The sequence below is a fragment of the Dromaius novaehollandiae genome, chromosome 7, assembly GCF_036370855.1.
Source record: "Dromaius novaehollandiae isolate bDroNov1 chromosome 7, bDroNov1.hap1, whole genome shotgun sequence".
Classification (NCBI taxonomy): domain Eukaryota; kingdom Metazoa; phylum Chordata; class Aves; order Casuariiformes; family Dromaiidae; genus Dromaius; species Dromaius novaehollandiae.
This window is the reverse complement of record NC_088104.1, coordinates 3039182-3061292: the sequence shown is the minus strand read 5'-3', so window position 1 is coordinate 3061292 and position 22111 is coordinate 3039182. Positions and strand designations below refer to the sequence as shown.

Genomic DNA, 22111 nt, shown 5'->3' with positions numbered 1-22111 from the left:
TCTTTTTTTCCCCCCTTAGGGTATTAAATTGCTGTCAGAATCAGCCCACGATAATTGTGGTTTTGTTAAAAAAAAAAAAAAAAATTGGCAAAGGCAACATGAGCTCTGTGGCCGAGCTGGAGAGCACAAATATGTTTGGATTCCTAATCTCATCCTGCCACAGGCACTGCACATTCTTTAACAAGATTAACTGGAAGAGCAGTGGCCTTGGAGGACTGCTAAGATCAAAACCCATGCCCTGGTGGGCCAGCCAATGTGTTTGTTCAAGTTTCTATAGAATACATGGGTCATCAAATGGGACCCTCCCAAAATGGTAACTCTTTCTTTGTGAGGGCAGAAAACACTGGAAAAGAATCAAGTCTGCATAATCAGTACTTTTCTTCATTGAGCTATTCTAGGAATCCCATTTTCACATTTCAGGTTGAGGATTATTATGAGAATGAGCACCAGCACAAAAATGCCATGAACAGCAGGTCTCGTTCCTCTGAATTTTACAGGGCAGAACCGGGAAGGATGTCATACTGTAGGCAAACTCCACTGAAGTGAAAACCATGCATTGCTCTGAAACTTTCATAAATAACAGGATGGAGTTAGCTAATTGGGATTGATTTGATTCTAACTCTAGATGACTGCTGTCTGTAAGAATTACTAATATAATAATACAATGATAATGTTTATTCCTTCCTATGTCTTAAAATCCTGAACTTTGCTGATCTCTTTCGCTCCTCTCTCCCTGACTCCTCATGCTTTAGTGGGCCAACCAAACACGCAGGGGCTACCAAGCTAGCAAGGGTACTGCTCTCCCCCTCCTACACTAAAAACAAACTTCCTTTTTCACACTTCTTTGCAAAGGCACCTCTCTCACATCTCTAGGTCTTCCCACTGTACTATTCATCATCATCTTTGCTCTCTTGCTATTCTCTGTTTTTTAATATTCCTGAAGCTTTATGCACTTCTGGTTTTAATACACATTAGCTGCACAAAGACTCCTGCTTAGTTAGAGGAAGCAAAGATCACTGGACAAAATTAAAGGGCGGGGGGGAAGCAAACAACCCCCCCCCCCCCCCCCAAGACCTATGTAAGTCCTGGAAGTAAACAAAGCAGTCTCAAAAATTATTAAGAAACTATATGTATTTGAGCTTGTTAGCTCCACTCTGAGGTTGAAGTTCTGTTCAAATTAGCAAAGAATCTGGTCTAAGATTTTCCAGTTTCAGGCTGTCTGAAGTAAAAACAACATTATAGTTCATAGGCTGCACAGTACCTGGCTGATCAGCAGCCAGATGGTTTATGCAGCAAAATCAGCCCTGAGGTGGTACAAAACCACCCAAGTACTTTACCAACACAAAACTTCACTGAATGTCCTCAGGCTTTTTCTCCCCTCACCATGTCAGCTGCTCAGCAAATACTGCATCAGATTTCATGCTTGAGTCTCTTTCCTCAAACTGCCGCTCAGACAGAGACAAATGAGGCTTGCAACCATTTGCAGACCAAGCAGGAATTTATGCTAAAAGCCTAGACTGCCCCTCATCTAAGTCCCGTCCTCCCCTTGAGCACGGCGTGTAAACACAAGCCCAGATGAACTCACCCCCAGGGGCTGTGCAGTACTGCTAGAGCTACGTACAGTCCCTCAAAAAGCTTTAGGACCTTCATGCACTCTTCCCTTCCTTGAGACCTAAGTGTTCATGCAGCAATGTAAGCTATCTTTCAGACTTCGCAGGATTCAGAATTGAACAAAATTTATCTAAATTGAGGCAATACCATCATATCAATCATATAATCTCCATAGAGAGAGGATTACTTTACCAGTTCAGATAAAAAGGTCCCACAGCAGATCCATGCTCCAGGAACACAAGCAGAGCAGGACTTCAGTGTGGAGCAGCTACCAAACAGCCCGGGGAAGCAGCTGCAGCGCTGTTTGGCCCCTGATTACCCACCTGGAACATTGCTGAGACCTGGTGGTAACGAGCAGGAGAGGGAAGGGGGTTGTTTAATTAGAAAACAGGTTTTTTCAGTGTCTTGCAGCAAATCCAGCTTCACTGTGCTGCTGCTAGAATTTGTTATTTTAAGACTTTTTGTGTTCCAGTATGTAATATTTAGGATGTGATCAAGAGCAAACAATTCAATCTTAGTCACCTGATTAAGGCACATGTGAGCACACACACACTGAGGTTAGACCCTGCATATTAACAGGGTACAGCAAACACTCACATGCCAAATGCAAACACTGCAACTCTGAAACGGATCTAAGTGGTATATATAATCAGTGCTGCATGCGTCCCCTTGCAAGGATTTGCTTCTGACAAAGAATGCTGTCAGATGCCATTATTCTCTTGGAAACAAAGAGAATTATAATAGAGGAGATCCTATGAAAAAGCCAATACATAACTTATTCTTGCAGCTGATAGAAGATGTTATTGTTGTCACCAAGCAGCTGCTCCAAGCTTTGAGTGCGTGGATGTGTGTGTGTGCGTATGTGCATGTAGCTCCTGGACAACTTCCAGATTTATAGAAAATTTCCGCTATGCAAGTGTCAGCCTGCACGAAAACTTAAGAGCACAAAAGGCTTCAACTGACTGACTTGGAATAGCAAGCAGAAAGCACCCATGCATGGAAATGCTTAACTTTCCTTATGTGTTTAAGTATGATGCATCTTTATTTGGTGGGCATTGAAATAGGTCTGCTGGCTTCAACAAAATGATTTAAAGCAGCTGATGACCTGCCCCCAGAAGATTAAAAAAAAAAGTTCATATTAATGGCAGTAATCAGTGCTGAAGTGCAGCACATGTCTTTGAATGCTGATGGAAGTTCTTTGGCCAATGGTTTATATAACAAGGTCAAAACTTCACTACTTCACCATTGCTATTAATATTAGAGAGTTAGCCCTGCTTAAGTTATGCTTGAAAAGCTAAGGAAAGGTAATTACTTAAAATAAACTGCAGGAATTTTACTGTATATTAATATCTTTTCCATAATTATGTTCCTCTGCGGGAAAATACTGAACAACCTTACTGCTCACTCCTGATACAACAATTGAACAGATTATACGTTTTTTGGAGCTACCATCTTTGTTTTTACAGCACACCTATCTATGAACAGTATCTGCCCATCTGATGCTTTTTCAAGCTAAAAGAATCAAGAAATCAATCACAGCCTCTTAGAACATAAAATGACATAAAATGAAATATTTACATTAAAAGGCAAAACAACATAGCCACCAATGCTGAAGTTTTAGGATTTTAAAAAGTCCAAAGTGAAATTATATGTATGCGTGTTTAATGTAGCCTCAATTTCAAGGCTGTTTTCAAGTGCTTTCATCTTCGATTCTACGACAGTAGCACTATCTGATCTGTGTTCTTGTCCACATAGCTGGTTCTTTCATTTCTCAGCCTACTTTCTACATTTCATTCCAACTATTTCCCCTGAAAAAGTATCAGAAGGCAATAGAATGCTGAATTCCAGCTGAACTACAGATTAGTTTCTTTTTGATCTTAAGCTAAATATTTTACCACCTTAGGATTAAATGAGATGATAAAGAATGGGCTATTCAGTGGAGCTATCAAAGACTACAATGAGTTGTTAGTGCTGCTAATGAACATACTGGGTTTACTCTATTACCATCATGTCCTGAAAACATTTATTCAGAAAGCTGAGGGACTGCAAATATTGCTCTATCAATGATGCCTCTCCTCCAAAGACTAATATGAAAACTTGGCAAAACATACACAGTAATTTGTGCAGGAAACATTCAGAATATCCAGCTATGTGAACTTGGCCCTACTAATAAGTAAATACATTTGAGCATATCTTTTTTCCCCCTGGAGGGACACTGGAGTAGAAGCATTAATGCATTCTGCCTTGTCTTCATTACAAAATAATTCAGATGCATTAACTTGAATTAAAGTCTTAGTGTTAGCCTGAGTTAACAACCAATTGAAGCTCTCTGATAAGTAGAATATACCTTGTTTTTGACATGAGTTAGCTAACTCAGGTTAAGAACACTGATACTGTTTGAGCTCTTAATCTACTCAGCAAGACATTATCAAGAGCCATGGATGTGGACGTGTAAGCTATGGAAATACAACTTTACAGGCTTTGGGTTATCTCTATGGATTTCCTAGTGGATCCTAACAAAAAAGCATAAAATCCACCTGTTTAAAAGGGAAGCTTAAAGTCCACCACGACTTTTAGGTACATAGGGACAGTTCAAATAGGAAAAAAAAAAATTTGATGCATGTGCAGCAAAAAAGCTACCTCAGAGAGAACATCAGTAATTGTATATGCATTCTGACTTTGTGTAAAAGTGTGTTTCATTTCAAAATAATTTTTTATGTGAAAATGTCCTGCAGAAAATGAATACATAAAAATATCTGTATATGAGATACTACATTTTGAATCAAGTGAAATGTTTCAGTCCTCTACTATCCACTCACCAGGACTTCCAGTTATTCACATAGGTATGCTTCATTCTCCTTCATCAGTCAGTCTTCAATATCTTTGTCCTTCATTTCGTATCAAATGCAAGAATTATCAGTGTCCACTAAGAACTCCCCTGAGATCAAAAGAAGGAATTCGCTTAATGCACATGGTCACTTGAGTGATTTTGTGAAGTGCTAACACTGTGGTTTAAGAAGTTATCTAATTGCTGAAGTAGATGATTTCAAAAGCATGTATGCTGTATATCTTGTAATACAATGATGTCATGGTAACGTAACCTCCTTACCACATTCATCACACATTTTAGACGCTTCAATAGGCCATGCATCCAACGCTGCCTTTATAAACACTTAGAATGTGATTTTACAGACTCAGAAGTAATACTAAGGCAATTCCCCACACATATTTTGGACCATCAGAACTTCCACACTTCTTTCAGTCCAGCAGGCAAACTACATGGAGAGCTGCTCTATTGCCAAGGCAGAACTGACAAAAAAAGAGCTTACAAAGTATGCTCTAGTCTTGAATTATACTTATCACCGAGTGTATAAAAATTGTATTGCCACTCCAGACTTATTTCAGATTGTTTGAATACTACCAACACACACTGCATACGTATTCAGAGTTCTTCCAAATTCACACAAGTTTTTCAGCACGCAAGACTTCAGCAATTAGTTTAGCCTGACTGCACAGAAGCTTTTAGAGTAAAACAAGCTCACAGACCAGACTTTCTACATGTTACCTTGACAAAGTAGTTTCATTCGGAGGTCTTGCCTCTCTGGATTTGGTACTTGGAGCTGTCTAAAGTTACAACGTTCCTTTCTTGAAGGTTTATTAACCAGAGTATCTCTTGCTGAATGACACCTCAATTAACAAGAAAGGGCAGCAGGCCTGCAGTCAAGATGGCAGTCAAAGAAAAGGGGCCTTCTCCCTGAACAGATATCTTTGACCTTGTGGATTATTTCGATAGCTTTTCCTCATCCAGGTGGCTGCTGGTGGAAAGAGAATAGGATTCTTTACTGTTTATGCTTTTATAAAGGAGTGCTGTTTGATTACTTGGCTTATTTTTCCTGTGCTCTGTAAATGTATGCACAGAGAACACTAGTTTGATAGACAATTTTGAGGATCCAGTATAAAAATAGAAGGTGTGAAAGTGACCCTTAATAAAAGGAGGCTTTGAAAGGACAGGGCACATGAGGCAGGTGACACAGTTATTTTGCTACTGCAGTTCTGCATCACTGCTAATGGTATTTTTACTCATTCCTTCCACATGATATGCTATATAAAAATCATTTTTAACTTAGTCATTTGGAGAAAGAGTAGCTTAAAATGTATTTGTTCTCTCACAGGTTAAGCACAGTTTAGTATGAAGCTAAGTACTAAAATCTGCACTGTTATACATGAGGATGTATCACAAATGTATCAGCCCAATCCACTGAACTGAGCAAAAGGGGCTGAGTAAAAGATTTGAATTCGACTCTCCTGTACACAATCCTCAATCTACTAAAATACTAGGTTTTTGTCTAACCCACCACAAAATCATCTAGTGCTACTTAGCTAGCTGCATGAATCTTACAACTAGCTCTTACTGTAGCACAACTTAAATATGAATATTCACGGCATGGAGAACTGCTCAAGCTTTCTGCTTACTGAAGTCCTTGGCAAGTTAACTCTTCCTTCAGGGAGCAGACGCTTCTTTGGCACATGCTGCTACTTCAGGTCTACTAGAGCCTGCGTAAAAGCTACCACTGAGTCTAGACTTTAGGATGAGAGTCTTCAGAGGGAAAGATCCTAACCACTGTAGGAAGAGGATGCAATCAGGGCCTACGTGAGAATCCCAAAGCATTGAAGACCTCAAGATAATTAATTATTTCCCTCTACTGATTCAACTAATTGAGCAACATCTTCCCAATTTGGTCTCCGCTCAAACAGGTAGTGAGGGCTTTTGTCTTCCACCAGAGAAACACACACCTCTTTCCAGTTATGAACTGACCATTTCTCCCAATGTCTTGTTCTAGGTATTTAATCACTATTCAACTTTTAAGCCTGGTTACAAATTTATTTTCATAACTTAAAATCCTGTCAACACAACTGTCATCAGCAGCGATGCCATCAGCTCTTTTGGACTATGTTGCTGGAGAATTTAATCAAGTCAGTGGCTCACATCGGACTTGGTATTAAGTTATTTTAGGAGAGAAAAGCAAAAAAAACCCCCTAAAACCAAAAAAAAGTTCTACCATGGACTCCAATTAAGCATTTACTTGCCCTAAGCATAAGCTTTGTAGTAGCTGTGCCACCAAGCAAGAAACAGTAACTGATGTCAAATCAGTAGCTAAACTGTTTTTCAGTAATTTTTTTCTCACCTGTAACAGAAATTCCGTGAAAACTCACGCTTAGTTATTTCATTATCTTAAAGCACCTAAGCAACAAACATTTCCTCTATAAAAGTTCCTTGGCCTTTTGATTAATACAAGTAATTTATAGACTAGCATCATTTTAAACATATTCATTATGTATATTAATGTGTTTATAAGTATAACTACAGCATCATCACTTTAAATAACTTTTTATGGACTTTATTGCAAAAAAGAATTTCTGGCATATTTAGTAATAAATGAATAACTTTTACAAGTTATCAGCATCTTCAAGTTAAGACAAGTAGTATTTCCCATAAAACAGTAGTTTTCACTAAGAGAGATGTGGCCTTACATACAATAGCTCTTTTCATGTGTTTATTTTTCTTTACCATAGAAAGTCAGTCACTTTGTAACAGTAAAAAAGTTTTGGCTTTTATTATCAGAAGTTAATTACACTGTATTCAAGAACTTTTATTTCATAGTAGCAAGTTAACATACAATAATTCTTTTGATATGAGGGAAGTAGAACTGGAACAGTGCTATCCTCTTTTGAGAACTTCAGTAAATATGTATATATCAGAAAAAGTTATTTAGAAAAATATCAGGAAATCTTACCTCCCCTCAAATTCTGGTATGAAATATTAGCGTCAGTGATGTCAAGACAAAACTTCCACTATCATCAGTGAGGACAAGATTCTGCATCAGGTTGAAACCATCTTAAAAGCCACTGTATACCTTTCCAGCATGAAACTTGGAAGGATATGAATTCAAAACCTAATGTCCATAGTTTAATTTGGATAGCTGCCTGACAACTTTTTTTTTCTGCATTATAAAACATAAAAAAGCAAGTACAGCAAAGTCAGTTGAAAAAAGATAATATTAAGAGTCTCCAAGGCAGTTAAAATACATATACGAATTATTTCACAGATTTTATTTTTCTAGTATTTATCCAATGAAGTCTTCTACAACAGTGTATTTCTATTGTGCAGAGACACTAACCCTCTTTTGTCAAATGAGGCAATCTGCATTCTGCAAAATGATTGTTTCAATTGGTTTTGCAAGCAGACAAGACACTTTGCAGCTTCTCAATTATTTGGGTTTTTTTTCTTTTTGGACCTCATCCTCATGAATAACCTGCTTGAGTATTTTTGGATTTTCCTCTTGAGGATGAAATCAAAAAAAAAAAAGAAAGAATAAATCCCACCAAACTTCTTGGACAGAAGAGAATGTCAAGAACTGGGACTCTGGAAAAAACCAGCACCAGTTCCAGGACAAAGCAATAAACAAATCCTGCCTCAGCACCCACATACTTCAACCTTGGAATGTGTGCAGGCTGGAACCAACAGTGATGACAATGGTGGCAGACAAGCAAGATAAACTCTGAACTGGAGGCTTTGTGGCAATGATTTTAAAGTAGACAGCACTCAGATCTCCAGGGGAGAGATTCTTCATCACTGCTGTCTCCACAATAGAGGAAAGGTGTGGGCTTGCAGCAATCACCAACAGGGACATACACAGGCACTTAGTAAGGGATCTGGCTCTAAATCCATTAAAGTCAACAAAAAGACTTTGGTGATAACAGGGTTAGACCCTGAGCAGGGAATAAAAATAGTATACAAACCCAGGAAAAAAGTTTTAAATATTTAATTGTCAATATTGGAAAAAGACATGAATAACCCCCCTACCTTCCTGAAAGGAAGCTAAATCTCTCCAAGCATCATCTTATGCAGCCATTATCCAGACAAGAGGTGCATTAAATTTTGACTGAATCAAGACTAAAGGATCCCCATTGTTGCATAAACTGGCACAGTTACAGCAGTCAGGTATCAACAAATGGCCCTGATAATTGACTCTTGAGATTAAAATCTAGTTTATTACTTAGTTTCAGTAGTGAGGCAGCTGACAAAGGGTTTTGGAATTTCAGACATCTTGAATTTTCTCCTTGTTCTTTCTCCAGTAACTTGAATTGACCTGATGGTTTTTATAATGCCTAGAGACTGACTTGTTTACTGAAACCTTCCTATTGAAATACTTTTATAATGGATCATAATTGCCATTTGCTCAGGCATTTCAAAATTAGAGACAAATCCCAATTAGATCCAAGTACAGGAAAAAACATGGATGATATCTAACTATTGCTGTTACAATTGTCTTTTCTGAAAACAATGTATTTAATGACCTAAGAAAGTTACAAAAGTATCTTTAAATTGCCTTTGAATATATAAGCTAATTAAATATATTTAGCTCTAACACTGAGAAAATAAAATCCCAAGCACCATGAAGACAAGAAACATTGAGATGACTAGCATAATTTAAGACTTTTTGTCAAGTCTCTGGATGTAGCAGTCAAGTGAACATTTCCCTACTTAAGTATTAGTCATAGTTACAGATCACTGAGAGCTTATCTCATTATTCTCTTTTCGGAGCAGTGAATGAGTGATTAGTCCAACACTCACTGCTCTAATTTTTATTAAGTTTTATATTTTAGGATGACATTAGAAATCTTAGCCTTATTCCAGTAAATGGTAAAATTCCTAGAAACGTCAATGGCATCAGGATTTTTAATGCAAAGAACATGGATTTGTCAGAGACACTGAAAGGTAAAACAGTCACTTAAGAAGGGTGGTTTGTGATATAATTTTTAAAAAGGATACACAGATAACTATGTACATACGTTTTCAGACTCATTCAAGATGAAGGAAACTCACAGCTTAAAATTCATGTGACAGATGTAGGTATCTGTTAGAACACTGACAATGTTCTAAGTCACAAGTGGTGAATACATATTTCACAAAGACTAAAATAAATAACAGACACTTTATTATCTAAGTAAGAGTACTTCAAAGTGTGGCATTTCCTGTCAATGCTTATAGAGAATCACCAAGTAAGAGAATGCAGAGGTCATACACAAACTTGCGAAACTCTGATGGTTGCTAGTTTCCACTCAGTTTTCTCATGATTGGGCTGTCAGGTTCAGCATTAGTAAAAATACTTCCTACAACCACATGAGTACCCCAGATGTTATGACGAATAACTTTGCAGCAGCCAAGATCATCAATGCAGAATCCCAGGTGGCGGTAGCGTTCATCTGTTTCAAACAGAGTGTTGTTTGTATATGGTCCAAAAAACTAGGTGGAAAAAGAACAGAAGTTTTCACATTTCCAAGAACACTCTAGACTATAGGAGCTAACAGCTCAGTAACAAAGCATTTTAGAGTGTTTTTAAAACAATTAAACAATTTAAAACAAAGTATTTATATTTCAAAAGTGTCAGAATCATCTCTTTTTAAAACGAAAAGCCCAGAAGTACTAGTTACATCTTTTGAAATAAGTATAAATTTGTTCAGGAAAATTATACAGGAAAAATGAAGCAGAGGACCTCTGTTATACTGATAATGAAGTGAATAGCCCATATTTAAATATTCCCCTTTATTGCTGAAGATAGCCAAAGGCATATGTGTGTTTGAATGTCTAATCAATTAAATATACAAAAAACCTTAAATAGTCTTGAAAAATTCTACTAGGCATTAAGGATAGAACAGATGTTAAGTAGCAAAATGAAAACATGTTTTCAGTGAGTCCCCCATAAAGAAAGATGTTTTAAAAGCAGAGCATATGTAAATAAGAATCAGTTATTTCAGTTGCTTAACCTCAAAACAAGAGGAAGCTTAGTACTGACACAAAAGTCTATTCCTGATGAACACCTTATGCATAAGGACGTTACTACTGGATTGGAGCCCATAGACAGAATCCTGCTTTTATTAATCTGTAGCTATTCCTTACATGCATGGAATTTTCAGGGAAGGGTTTTAAGTACCACACACACCTTCGATTGTGTTGAATATAAACAATCCCCGTTAAACCTATTTGTCACTATAAACCTAAAGTGATTTTAACAAAGTACCACTAATTTGAGCTCTACCATGATTATATTCAACTGTGATGAGGTTTTAAAGATCAGTTCTCAGACTAAAAATACATAATGCATACATGCCTTGACAGAAATTCTCTCAGTTCTCTTACAGAGATCTTACAGATTTAAGACTATATTGCATTTCATAGATGTCTTGGTAAAAAAAAACAACAAAAAAAACCTTTCAGCTCCTGCAGAGAATTGGTTTAATCTGACAATGAGAGCCAACTTTGTTTAATAGGAACAGTATATTCACTTTTTCCACATATCAGATCTTACTGACTAGTGCAAAGAGATTTTAAAAACTTTTATCTCCACAAATGGGTGTCAGGGCTATCAAGTTATCTTTGGAGGTCATACTGGTGCAATGAACAAGAGTTTTTTGGTATACAACTCCTACAGTTATCTAAAATTCAGCTTCATTGCTGAACAACATTCTTTGAAGTGCCAACTGCAATGACAGATGACACACTATGGAAACTTGATCAAGGCCGCTACCCTATCTCCTTAATTTTTGCGGGGAATTATGCTATGGTAACAGCTTTTGGTCAATATGAAAAAGTTGAATTTGACCCATATGAAATAACACAGATACAACTGCCAGTTAGTACGTAGCAGTGTCCACTGCATATTCCATGCAGCACAGTAACTTACTGCCAGTCCTGAGGATGGATCAATGAAGTCAGCCCAATAGCCTTCAGAACAAATTGCGTAACAAATTTCCTTGGCACCATTAATGAACTTAAAAGAAAAAAAAGGAAGGAAGTTAAAAGAAAAATTTGATAAGTACGTACACATCAGAAGGCATATAAAACATTTTGAAAATGAACTACAACAGATTTTTTTTTTTAGCCTCTACTAAAAATAGGAAATTCAACATACTTTAAATAAAAATACTAAGAATAGTACTAAGAGGACTAAAATCAATGGTATGTATTAGGCTACTCAATGAAATTTAAGTGTTCCTTGTGCCAGTCAGTAATGGATTAACAGTATGTACAAGGAGTAATGCAATTGCTTTGATTATTCAAGCAGACTGTAGCCATACCTGTTATCCTCTTTAAGAGGTCAACCATTACTTCAGGTATTTCTCATCATTATCTCCACAAGTTTATAGATCTAATCTAAACTCAACAAATTTGACATTAAATGTGGCATTACATATATTGGAAACAAAATACGGTTTTGCTATAAGATCTTATCATGGCAAACAGGATGGTATTATGAAGTTCCTCTTACACTACAAGTGTCTAACCGCAAATGATTTTAAAGAACATTTTAGTTTAGCATCACGATATCAAACAGTTCCATAAGCATTTTATTTCAGCAATCTACATCAATTTTCACATTGTCATCTGACCGATGGCCAGGATGGATGATGATTTCAAACTCTCCCACTAGACAACTGAAGTTGTAGGTCATGTTTCAGTTACACTGGAGGACACTGGCTGATGTTCCCTAAAATACTTTCACTTACACAACATGCCTAGAAGTTTCCTATTCTCTGATGCTTTACCAGAAACCTCTTTTCTCTGAAGAGATCATTTAAAGAATCTGTATCTCTGTAGCAACTTCTTCACATTTGCTTAATACCACAGATTAGCTAAAGTTTTCACTCTTTGGTGTTGAGTAGCAGTTATCTGTTTGTCAGATACAGAAGAAAAATCAACCACAAAATTCAGGTACATTTAAAGCTGTGACACACACTGAGCAGACAAGACATTGTATTAACTCCAGTGATAGTACTATGCTCTTGTATTCCAATATCACAACACAGGACACAAAAAATTACATGATCTACAGATTATGTTATATAATTTTTTTCCACAGATAAGTCAGCAAGAGCAGGAGACCTCAGTTTTGTGCTTTCTATCACTTAGATCAGCAGGTTTCAAGCCATAATATGTGGACCAGCGGGGTCCAGGAAAAACTGCTAAGGAAGTCTGCAAAGGTAAGTGAGGAAAATACAAAAAAAGCTAGATCATGTGATGATGTTCCCAAGACCATTCATGCATTCTGAGGAAAGTATGTCCTGGTGCAAAAATCTGAACAGCTGAATATACTGATTTGGAGTAAAGCACTCATGCAATTCATTTTCTGAAAATAAAGGAAATTCTGTAGGCACTTTAAAAGATGCATCTCTGTCTAACTTGAAAGTAAACAATGCATTTGTTTATTCTGAACTATAAAAATTGCATTGTTCTCTAGAATTAGTGCCCTGAGCAGCTCACAGTTTTGAATTTTTAGAAAGATTAGTTATTCGGCCTCAGTTCCTTCATGGCCAAAATTAAAGAATTTACCCTTAACAGTAACCTGTCCTTCAGTGCTCTATTTTCATGTTCAATGGATCTGCAGATTAACTAGGTTTCAACCTTACGTTAAGTCACAAATGTAAGCAAGCCATCTGAAGACAGCTTTTAAGGCACACACTCATATCTTTTGATCCAGTGTTGTAACAATCCTGCAGCAAGCCCTTAGAGTGATATTAATAAACACCTGAGATTTACTGTAAACACTTAGGTCTGGCTGTAAATAACTCCCATTACTTGAACACAATCTTCTCACATTAAATTAGTTTTTCTAAGATTACTTCTAACCATCTATGAAGCAAACAAACAGTCCATTTTATTGTGAATTTGCTGTTAGTAACCTTTAGGCCAGGAGGTTACATCTAACATCCTAACACCCCTACAGTGACTATATTAGACTTGACAGGGAGGTGCACAAGGAAGAAAGATGCCAATTAACATATAATTAGACCAGATTACAATGCCAAAGACCAACAGACCATAAATAATCCAAAGAGAAGAACACACTAAAATGAAGGGAATTTTAATGTGTGTGTGTGTAATTTTTATGTTGATCCTTCAGACTGCTTTTTCCTGTGGTAATCCTTACTTTGCCTTTACTTATATTGACTGTGTTTGCAATTTACAGGATCGAAAAGCACATTACCAGACTATTTGCAAGCATAGATTTGACTTTGACTACACAGATTAAATTCCTACAGGGCAGTTTTTACTAGCTTTAGAAAAATTGTAGTAAAATTATGTAAAATTTTTATATTTGAAGATGTTAAGAAAAAAATGCCAGCAGTGGTAAGGAGTGACACCTGCTGGAGCAGATACTAAAAAAATCCGAAGAGTGTGAAAGAAGGCTATTTTCAAAGAGACCTCTAGTGGACAACAGAACTTCCAGAGTTCCGGATGAAGATTAACATGTAGTATCACTGCTATCCAGGCTAAAAGCATTAACCAAATCAATCGGCAGCATGAAGAAAAACAGAGCAATCACTTCTTACAAGTAAGAATGCACACATTAACAGACATTGCAGTGGAATCTCAATTACATTACGGCAAAAACAGAGTGCAGTGAAATCTTACAAAACACATTATACTACAGATGAAAGAGAAAATAGTTGCTGTTCCTTAAGAACTGTAACAGGATAACAATCAAGTATCTTTAAAAATTTACTGTATCATTTTAAAATCTTTCTGACATACTCCTGACTCACTCTACTATAAAGAATTCAATGGTTCTGTGAGACATTTCAAATAGAATAATACAAGTTAAAGATGGGGAAAAAAAATCTCCATTTTATCAGAAAGAGAGCATAGGTATGGATTAGCTCAGAAGTGTGCTTAAAAAAAAAAAAGCACAGTAAGTTAGTACCACAACTTGAAATGGATCAGAGATATAAACAGTTCACAGAAGTTTCATCTGCAAACAAAGTAAGTTGACACTATTGACAGCTACTTACATTTTCTAACAGCATTTCTCTCTCATCCTCCATTTCTTGACTCCATACAGTCATATCATTTTTAGTTTTCTGGGTAACAGTCAATACTGTTAAACGACTGGCAGTCACTTCTGGAAACATTGACTCAAAGTCTAAAGAAAGTGAAACCAGCATTTAATGGGTTTGTTTTACATTCTACTCAAGATTTTTTTGCTTTAGACAAATTATTCACCTGCTTCAGAGCCTTCAATTTCATTTAAAATGCATGTGTGCAAGTGTGGGTGAAATCTGGCAAATAGCTTGCTGGCTTGAAGTGCTAATATTGCTTTTTTAAGTAGTAATGTACCTTGGTCAGGTCCTCTCAAAAGTCACTTATGGACTGGAAGATGATAAAAGTCTCCCTATTCTGCACATTTTAGAGTTCACAAACAAGTAAGTATCTTTCTTTGCAAAGATGTATTATCAAGTACAGCAATATTTCAGTATTTCAAAGTGAACGACAATTTTTGTGCACAGAGGAGGAGACTCATACTTTCTGACTAAGCCATATTATTTATGCACACTTATTTTACATTAAGTTTTTCAGCAGAAGTTTCTCAGATCTTCAAAGAGAATGCTCCTAGGAGGTGACAGCCGACTCAGAATATTGGTACTGTACTGCAGACATTGCTTGTGACAGTGCTTCCCCTGGGGCAGAGAAGGGCCAAAACGAGACTTACAATGCTTCTATCTCTATGCTGTCTTTTGGACTAAAAACATGATTGCACATGCAGCAGCAAAATTGCAATTAGGCTTTATTAGCATAAGGACCCTTGTTTTCAGTTTGGCAGGAAGAAATCCAGAACCGAAAGTCCAAGGGTTTGTTTTCTCTTGCTCTCTGAACAGTCTCTTCTCTTCAGCTCCTAGGCTAAGGTTTCAGCCAGATTTCAGTCTCTTTCGAAAATTAACAGTAAGAGAAGATTTTATTTAAAAAAGTCAGAAGTTTTTAATCCCAATTTAATTTGAAGCATTCCCTTCTGGCACAAATCAAAGACACACACAACATCAATTCGTTCAATGGTTTTGTACTTTGTACGATCTGCTATTTTCCTAAGAAGCAGGGCAAAAGGCTTTCCTCCCAGGGTGGTCTTTGGAGAGCGATTCCCAGAATCTACTTGATACTAAAGTAGCAGCCAAAAGTTACTTTCTCCCACCCTCTACAGATAAGTTGATGTCAAATTTAAATTACATTAAATTTTATAAATAGTGTACTGTCAACAGCCAATTATTTATTTTTCACTTTACAATATGTTTTCTTTTGTAGAACATTAACTCTTTTCTAGTACACACTCTGTGACATCAGTTATATCAGAACCCTTACTTGCATGTTTTTACTTCTTAAAAGTTTATTTTTTTTAAACTGCCAAAAAAGTAAAGAAAATGTACCTTTTCGTAACAGTTCAGGACAGACTTGTACTGCACATTCTACATTCACATTTTCGAAGTAAGTTTCAGCATTATTTATTTGCTGTTTATGTGGAACATCAGTACCCTGAGAAAAATAAAATTGGTAACTTTCACATTTGTTTATATGTAACAGGAAGAACTTTATACACCACATCTTTTCGACTAAGTGTCCACAGAGAGACCCAAGTAGTTTCACAAAAGATGATTTGAAGTAAGATTTAAAATTCATTTCTAAAATATTACAATTGGAACAGATATAGCCTACTATTACTTAAAACTATGTAGAAATGTCAAACTTCCTTATACTGCATTGTAACTCTATTATCCCAAAACCTTCATACAGAAATTTCTGAAAACCATTCTTTCAAAATAATAGTTTAAGTATTCAACACCATAGCAATTGATAGCTTTTGTACATAAACACATTACCTCAGCCAGAACAAAATTTCAGGAAGTTGTGCAACAGTTCTAAGCATGGTATTTTCATTATTTTCTGTATTAGCTGCTGTAGCTTCAAAAATAGAATTTTTTCAATAATATCATTTTTGTTCTTCACAGGTTTTTTTTGTTCTAGAGTTTCTAAAAAACATATTGTGGGCACCTTACAAATGCAGAATTTGCAAGTTAGATATATAGCATTTAAGCTTAAAATGACCCTAAGAAGATAACAAAAGCTGTCTTCTTTGAGATAGCAACTGTTATGTAACATAAGTAACATAGGGGCAGAACCTCTAAATGTACCTTTTCTAGTTCTAGTTATGTCAATTTAGAGAAATTTACTGAAATTTCTCTAAGAGTGAAATTACAGCAATGAGTACTGTATTTCATCCTATCTACTATCTGTTTGTACAGTGTATTTGTAAAACCTCTACATAGAAAACCATTCCACTGAAAAGATGCTGTGTGGGTAGCATTTTTTTCTGGAAGTTAACAATCAATAGCAGCAAAAAATAAACACGATAGACATTAACAGCAGTTTGAATAGGTATGTTTCCAAAAGTATCTTGCATTATGATCACAAAGTCACTGGAAGAGATCAGTTAGTATCTTAAGTCCAACAGACTCATACAGTTATTATGGTTATTTCGCAGTATCTTGTTAATTTCTAGATTCCTTTCCCCAGGGATAAAGTATTCTCGCTTCCAACATTGTTATGTGTACCACTTGAAAGTTTCATCAAAGTTTAGTAGAAGCCTAAATTTATCATCTTTGGTGAAAACACTTGCTGCTGCTGTGCCATTTGCATGTAAAAGTTAAAGCTATGTATTTTCTCTCATATTATAAGCCTTGTACGCTCCCCTTCCTTTATTCCTAATTATAGGATGCTTCTCTTACTAAGAATGGTACTTCACTGTGATTTCTCTTACTTTTCTCATCTGCTGCTCCTATTCTATCTGGCTAAACATCCATTATGTAATATATAAGCTAACGAGGCATGTATTCATCAAGAGACTATAGCCATTTTCCATGGATCAAAACCACTTTTTTGTATTGATAGGCTGGTGAGTCCTTTTACCCTGTTTGGATAAAAGCAATACCTTAATCTCAAGTATACAGAGGTCAGATAGGTCTGACATTGCTCTGACTGGTTCAAGGACAGGTGACTTAACTTGAGGCACCCTGGACTTCTCTCTCACCTGGTGCTGCAATGCACAGGGGATTCTGCATTCAGCTGATCCCATCATGCAAATATGGATCCTTTCCTAAGGCAAGTAGTTTAGTATTTTCATTAGCTGCATCTTGTTCAGGACTTCCTAACAGCAGTGGTGTGAAACAAAGCTGACTCTTGTTGATTACCTTTTAAACACCACTGGAAAAAACTTAGCTCTGCTCTTGCCAGTTTCTCCCTTCCACTTGGAAGGGCAGCAGATGCACTGGGCATTTTATTATATAAGTAATCTGGTTGGAAAAGAGACATGCATTAAGTACACCTGGTTTACATTAAATAAACAAGAGACTGGAATACTCTGCTGGGTTTTTAATGGAAGGTAAGGTTTGCAGAACTTGAAAACAGAATTTAGGAAGTTCACCATAAGATTACATGTTCTGAACACTCTGCAATACAGATGTTACATTTACAGAGAAAAAACACTACATGGCATTTTTACAATGGAGATTTGTTAGTTAATTTCCAAAGTCTGAGCACGTCACAAATTCAGGCCGGCTGGAAAGTTGAGTTAACAGCTAGTGGCAATAAGTGTTTCTTGAAACATTATGATTACGCAAGCTGAACTAGTAATTATCAAGCTGACTATTGTTAATAAGGAATCTTACTCACTGCAAGTTTTGTCATTCCCAAAATGCAGTCTCAAACACTGCACTTGAGCTACGCTGGTCTGTTTTGCATGTATTAATTCAACAGTTGTCAGAATTAAACAGTCAGATCTAAAGGTCATTGTCCAACCCACTTAAGAACAGATCCATTAAATGAAATATTTAGGTAAGAAACTACCAGTACTATTTAATAAAAGCTGGTAAGTGAGAGTTGGTCAACAGCAAGTTCTGAAACAGAAGTTTTCTTCTGACATAGCCATACAAACAAGTCACTATTAAAATGCTACTTCACTATGCTTAGAAGTACAGTCAAAGAAAAATTGAAAATTTTTTTTCCTCCTGAAAGAAAAAAAAAAATCTCACTTAAAACTCATCTTTCAAAACCATCTAGAACATCATCAATATCTCTTTTCAGAGATTAATTATGTTTGTTTACTCTGGACAAGAAATATCAGCTTTATATAGAAAATGCCTGTTCTTACCTGAAATTCATTGATGTATTGTGCCATCACAAATTCATGCCTTTCACTTGGTGAAGGCTCTGCTAATACATCAGGCAGATTTTTATGAACTTGGATTTTCTTCTGAGAAGCTGTACCATTTAGGTGACAGTCAAAACCAATATTACCAGGCAACTGGAACCTCTGGTCCTGAGGGCCAAATGGACCCATTACTTCATCTGGCCATACAGTTCTTGGACCTGTAAAAGTCAAGGCCTTACATTAGTCAGACAGACAGAAAAAGTCTCTCCCCACTCAAATACAGATATTTGTTTTTTATATGATTGTGATTAAAATAACCACAACATATAAGTAAAATTAAGGGTCCTGCCATAAAAAGCACACTTCAGAACCCTCAAATTTATATGGGATGCAAAGTTCTGACAGCACATGAACGCAAAGAAAATGAATTTGCTTTTTCTTACATAAATCAGGAGGTGTAGCAGCAACATGAGGCTCATCTGAGCCAGAGGAACCTGCTGTAGAAAAAGCCTTGGGATTTACAACTCTTTTGACTAAGCAATAAAACCCTGGTAGGAAGGTGACCAATCTTGCTCTATTACAGAGCACCTGAGAAGGAAAAAAAACAAAAGCAAGTATTACATACTGCTAGCAAAAATACTAGTTTAAGTACAGCTTCGTAGAATACAGGATAAAACCTCACTCTGTAATTAAAATTGCCATTTATTTATCATCAGTTGTGTTTTTTTTAAGCCAGATTTAAAGTTTTATATATACACATATATTTAGTGTAAAAAAAAAAAAAAAACCCCCAAGGAAGAGCCTCAGAAACACACATTGAAAGGCTCCTCACTTGAGAAAGAAAGCAGAAAAGTTTAAATAGCATCACTGAAATACCAAAGTCTAAACTAAGTCATCGATGCGGAAAAATATTGCACCCAGTATTATTTCCATGACTGTCATAATTCAATAAATCCATGAAGTTAATTATTAAAAAAAACACCTAGAAATAGTATTAGGTCAGTATACACCAATATGCAAGATCTCTAACCTGAGGACTAACACAAATTTGGGTCAATACTCCCACTTCTCAGAATCACAAGTTAAAAAAAACACTACAGACACATCTTGTAGCTTTCATCTAGAAGCAAACATACATGTATACACACATACTTCTTTGCCAGCAAAGTAAACATACCAACAGCTCTGAACTACAGAAGGGATATACATATCAAAACAGGTGGGTATGGCAATTTCAGCTGCTCTATTTTGCACTTGAAATACTATAAATATTTATCATGCGCAAAACTTAATAAGTTAGTGCAAGCAGTGTTATTTAGATTTGCAAACTTGATACATTTACATATTTATAAATGAATATTGCTGCAAACAAATCAGTACCATGGGCAAACTGCCAACAAGCTACAGAACCTTTATGAATTCTACAGTCCTGAAATACATGAGAAAATCTGCTTCATGCCACAGAATTGTGCTGTCAACATAAGTTTCAACTGCTAAGGATCATTCTTGCAGAAGCTGATTCAGCCATTCAGTAAATAGAAAATAATGCAATGCTATCTTCCTGAGCATGCAAATGGTCTCAACAATAATGCTCCAAAGGGCTAGTAGGTTCTCATCATGAAGATTAATTCTGAAGCCCAGTGATGATACCTTAAACAGTAATATAATTATTACTGATTTTTTTTTGCAAAAAATACTCAGTTGATATGATTAAACTGAAAGCCCAATCTATTTTTTGTACTTCACAAATAGGTTGGCAACTTCTATGATGCAGCTACATACACAAAACAGACAAAAATAACCTATCATACACTCAAAATATAGAATTAAAATGTAATTAAAAAAATGAAAGGCTACCGAAAGCTAGCCCAGAACTTTTAATACCCTTGACTGTAGTGTTGCAAAATCATGCACTGCTGCAAAATATAAATCCCACCTGCCATAACACGTGTGCTTTTGCAAGCCTTCGTTTCCCAGGGGAGAAGAAAAAAATCCTTTGAGAAACTAACACAAAGGGTTTTTCTTAAATATCATACTCTTGATTCTATACAAGTTTATGCATATGTTTGCCATTAGATAGGTAAGAAAAAAGGTTACTTAAAAAAGTGAGAAGATAGTACTATTCAAATGCTTAAGGGCTCTTTGAAATATCAGGACCCAGGCCAGTAAGCATCGGCTACTTACATACCATCTGTGCACCAACACACAACATCTAATAAGTTACACTAACTTCATAAAGACTCAAATACATATCCACACATTTGATTTACTGACTTGTACCAAGGATTTAACAGTTGAGGCTTTAAGCTGCCTAGTCACAAAACGACACTAGGTTTAGAAGGCTCTTGAAAGAGTAAACACAATCTGTTGATTCCATTTTAATGTTTTTTTTCCTGCTACATAAAAGCTCTACTGAAACAAAATTTAATGTAGTCATTATACACACGAGATAAAACAGATGTAAACTGAGTTATAGCTGACATATGTAAATACAAAATAAATAAATGATTTTTATACTCAGGGTCACTTAACACACAAATGTTAAAAGTTAATTATAGATCTTAACCATGTTCATGTTGGAAAGCTCAGCTTTCCAAATATTTACATACCTAACATTACACAAGCGGGAAAATACCACTGAAAACAACCAATTATTCATATCTATGTGGCTAGACTAAATCAATAAACCATGTTTTAATCTTCAGTTTGGGTTACCGTGGGTCGATTATATGGTGGTGAACTTTAACATTTCATCTTAACTTAGGATATTAAAAAAATTAGATCCTATTTAACCCGTAACTGGATTACCTACATTATATCCACAGAATTTGCCTTCTAGAATTTAAACGGAAGAAGGAAGATGATCCTCTCCCAGACGGCTTACTTGTTGCTAGTAGTGGTTTTGGTATGACGGAGATTTTCACGAGCCGTTCCCCCATAAACGCTAAGACTTAGAAGCTGCCCAACAGGAAAGAGGAGGAACACCGAGCACCGCCCTCCTCCAGCAGCGCTGTTTCGCCTTCCCGCGGAGACGCGGCGCGGGGGCGGTTTTACAGCCACCCCGGCTCCGCCGGCCGCCGCGGCGCCGACCCCCGGGACGCGGGCATCGCCGTTACTCACGGTGGCCATGGCAGGCGGCGGGCTCCCTCTCGCTTACGCACCCGGCTCCCCCTGGAAGAGAAGCGAGCGCACCGCTGAGGCACCGCCGCCCTCCCGCCCCCGTTTCCACGACGACAGCCTCACAAGGCACCGCGGCGATGCCCGCCCGGCCGCCGCCGAAGCTGGCAGCACGGGGAGCGGAGGGGGAGATGTGGCGGAGAGCCGGGAACGGGAGGTGGCCACAGCCTGTCCCGAGGGAGAGCCCAGCCCGGCGCGGCACTGCCCCTACCTGTCTCCGCTCTTCCTGCAAAATGGCGCCGGGAGCCGTCCCGCCCCGCGTCCGTGAGGGGGGCGTCCCGCCCGCTCCC

The 22111-nt window shown here is 37.0% G+C and overlaps 1 protein-coding gene and 1 long non-coding RNA gene across 5 annotated transcripts in view; both read right to left on the bottom strand.

Annotated features, from left to right (window-relative positions):
- The window catches only part of LOC112981725 (uncharacterized), a 35164-nt gene extending 29742 nt beyond the window's left edge, over positions 1-5422 (bottom strand). For all 4 annotated transcript variants that reach the window (XR_010389890.1, XR_010389889.1, XR_010389888.1 and 1 more), the window contains exons 1-3: positions 5177-5422; positions 4431-4549; positions 1804-1952 (exon numbers count right to left, since the gene is read on the bottom strand). This is a non-coding gene — a long non-coding RNA (uncharacterized LOC112981725). The remainder of the gene's footprint in view (positions 1-1803; positions 1953-4430; positions 4550-5176) is intronic.
- A 1572-nt stretch (positions 5423-6994) lies between these two features.
- On the bottom strand, positions 6995-22106 carry MMADHC (metabolism of cobalamin associated D). Its single transcript, XM_026097598.2, has 8 exons — positions 22033-22106; positions 21765-21815; positions 19088-19232; positions 18645-18862; positions 15868-15973; positions 14464-14594; positions 11358-11444; positions 6995-9919 (listed from the first exon to the last, which is right to left on the bottom strand). Exons 2-8 carry the CDS (start codon positions 21771-21773, stop codon positions 9725-9727), a joined length of 891 nt encoding a protein of 296 aa, XP_025953383.1. The 5' UTR covers positions 21774-21815; positions 22033-22106; the 3' UTR covers positions 6995-9724.
- Between the last annotated feature and the right edge of the window lie 5 nt (positions 22107-22111).

Excerpts from the sequence above, each read along its gene's own strand:
- MMADHC (XM_026097598.2), bottom strand. Across the intron at positions 15,974-18,644 it reads AATACATCAATGAATTTCAG|GGTACTGATGTTCCACATAA; the intron begins GTAAGAACAGGC and ends TATTTTTCTCAG. Across the intron at positions 9,920-11,357 it reads ATCCATCCTCAGGACTGGCA|TTTTTTGGACCATATACAAA; the intron begins GTAAGTTACTGT and ends TTTTCCACCTAG.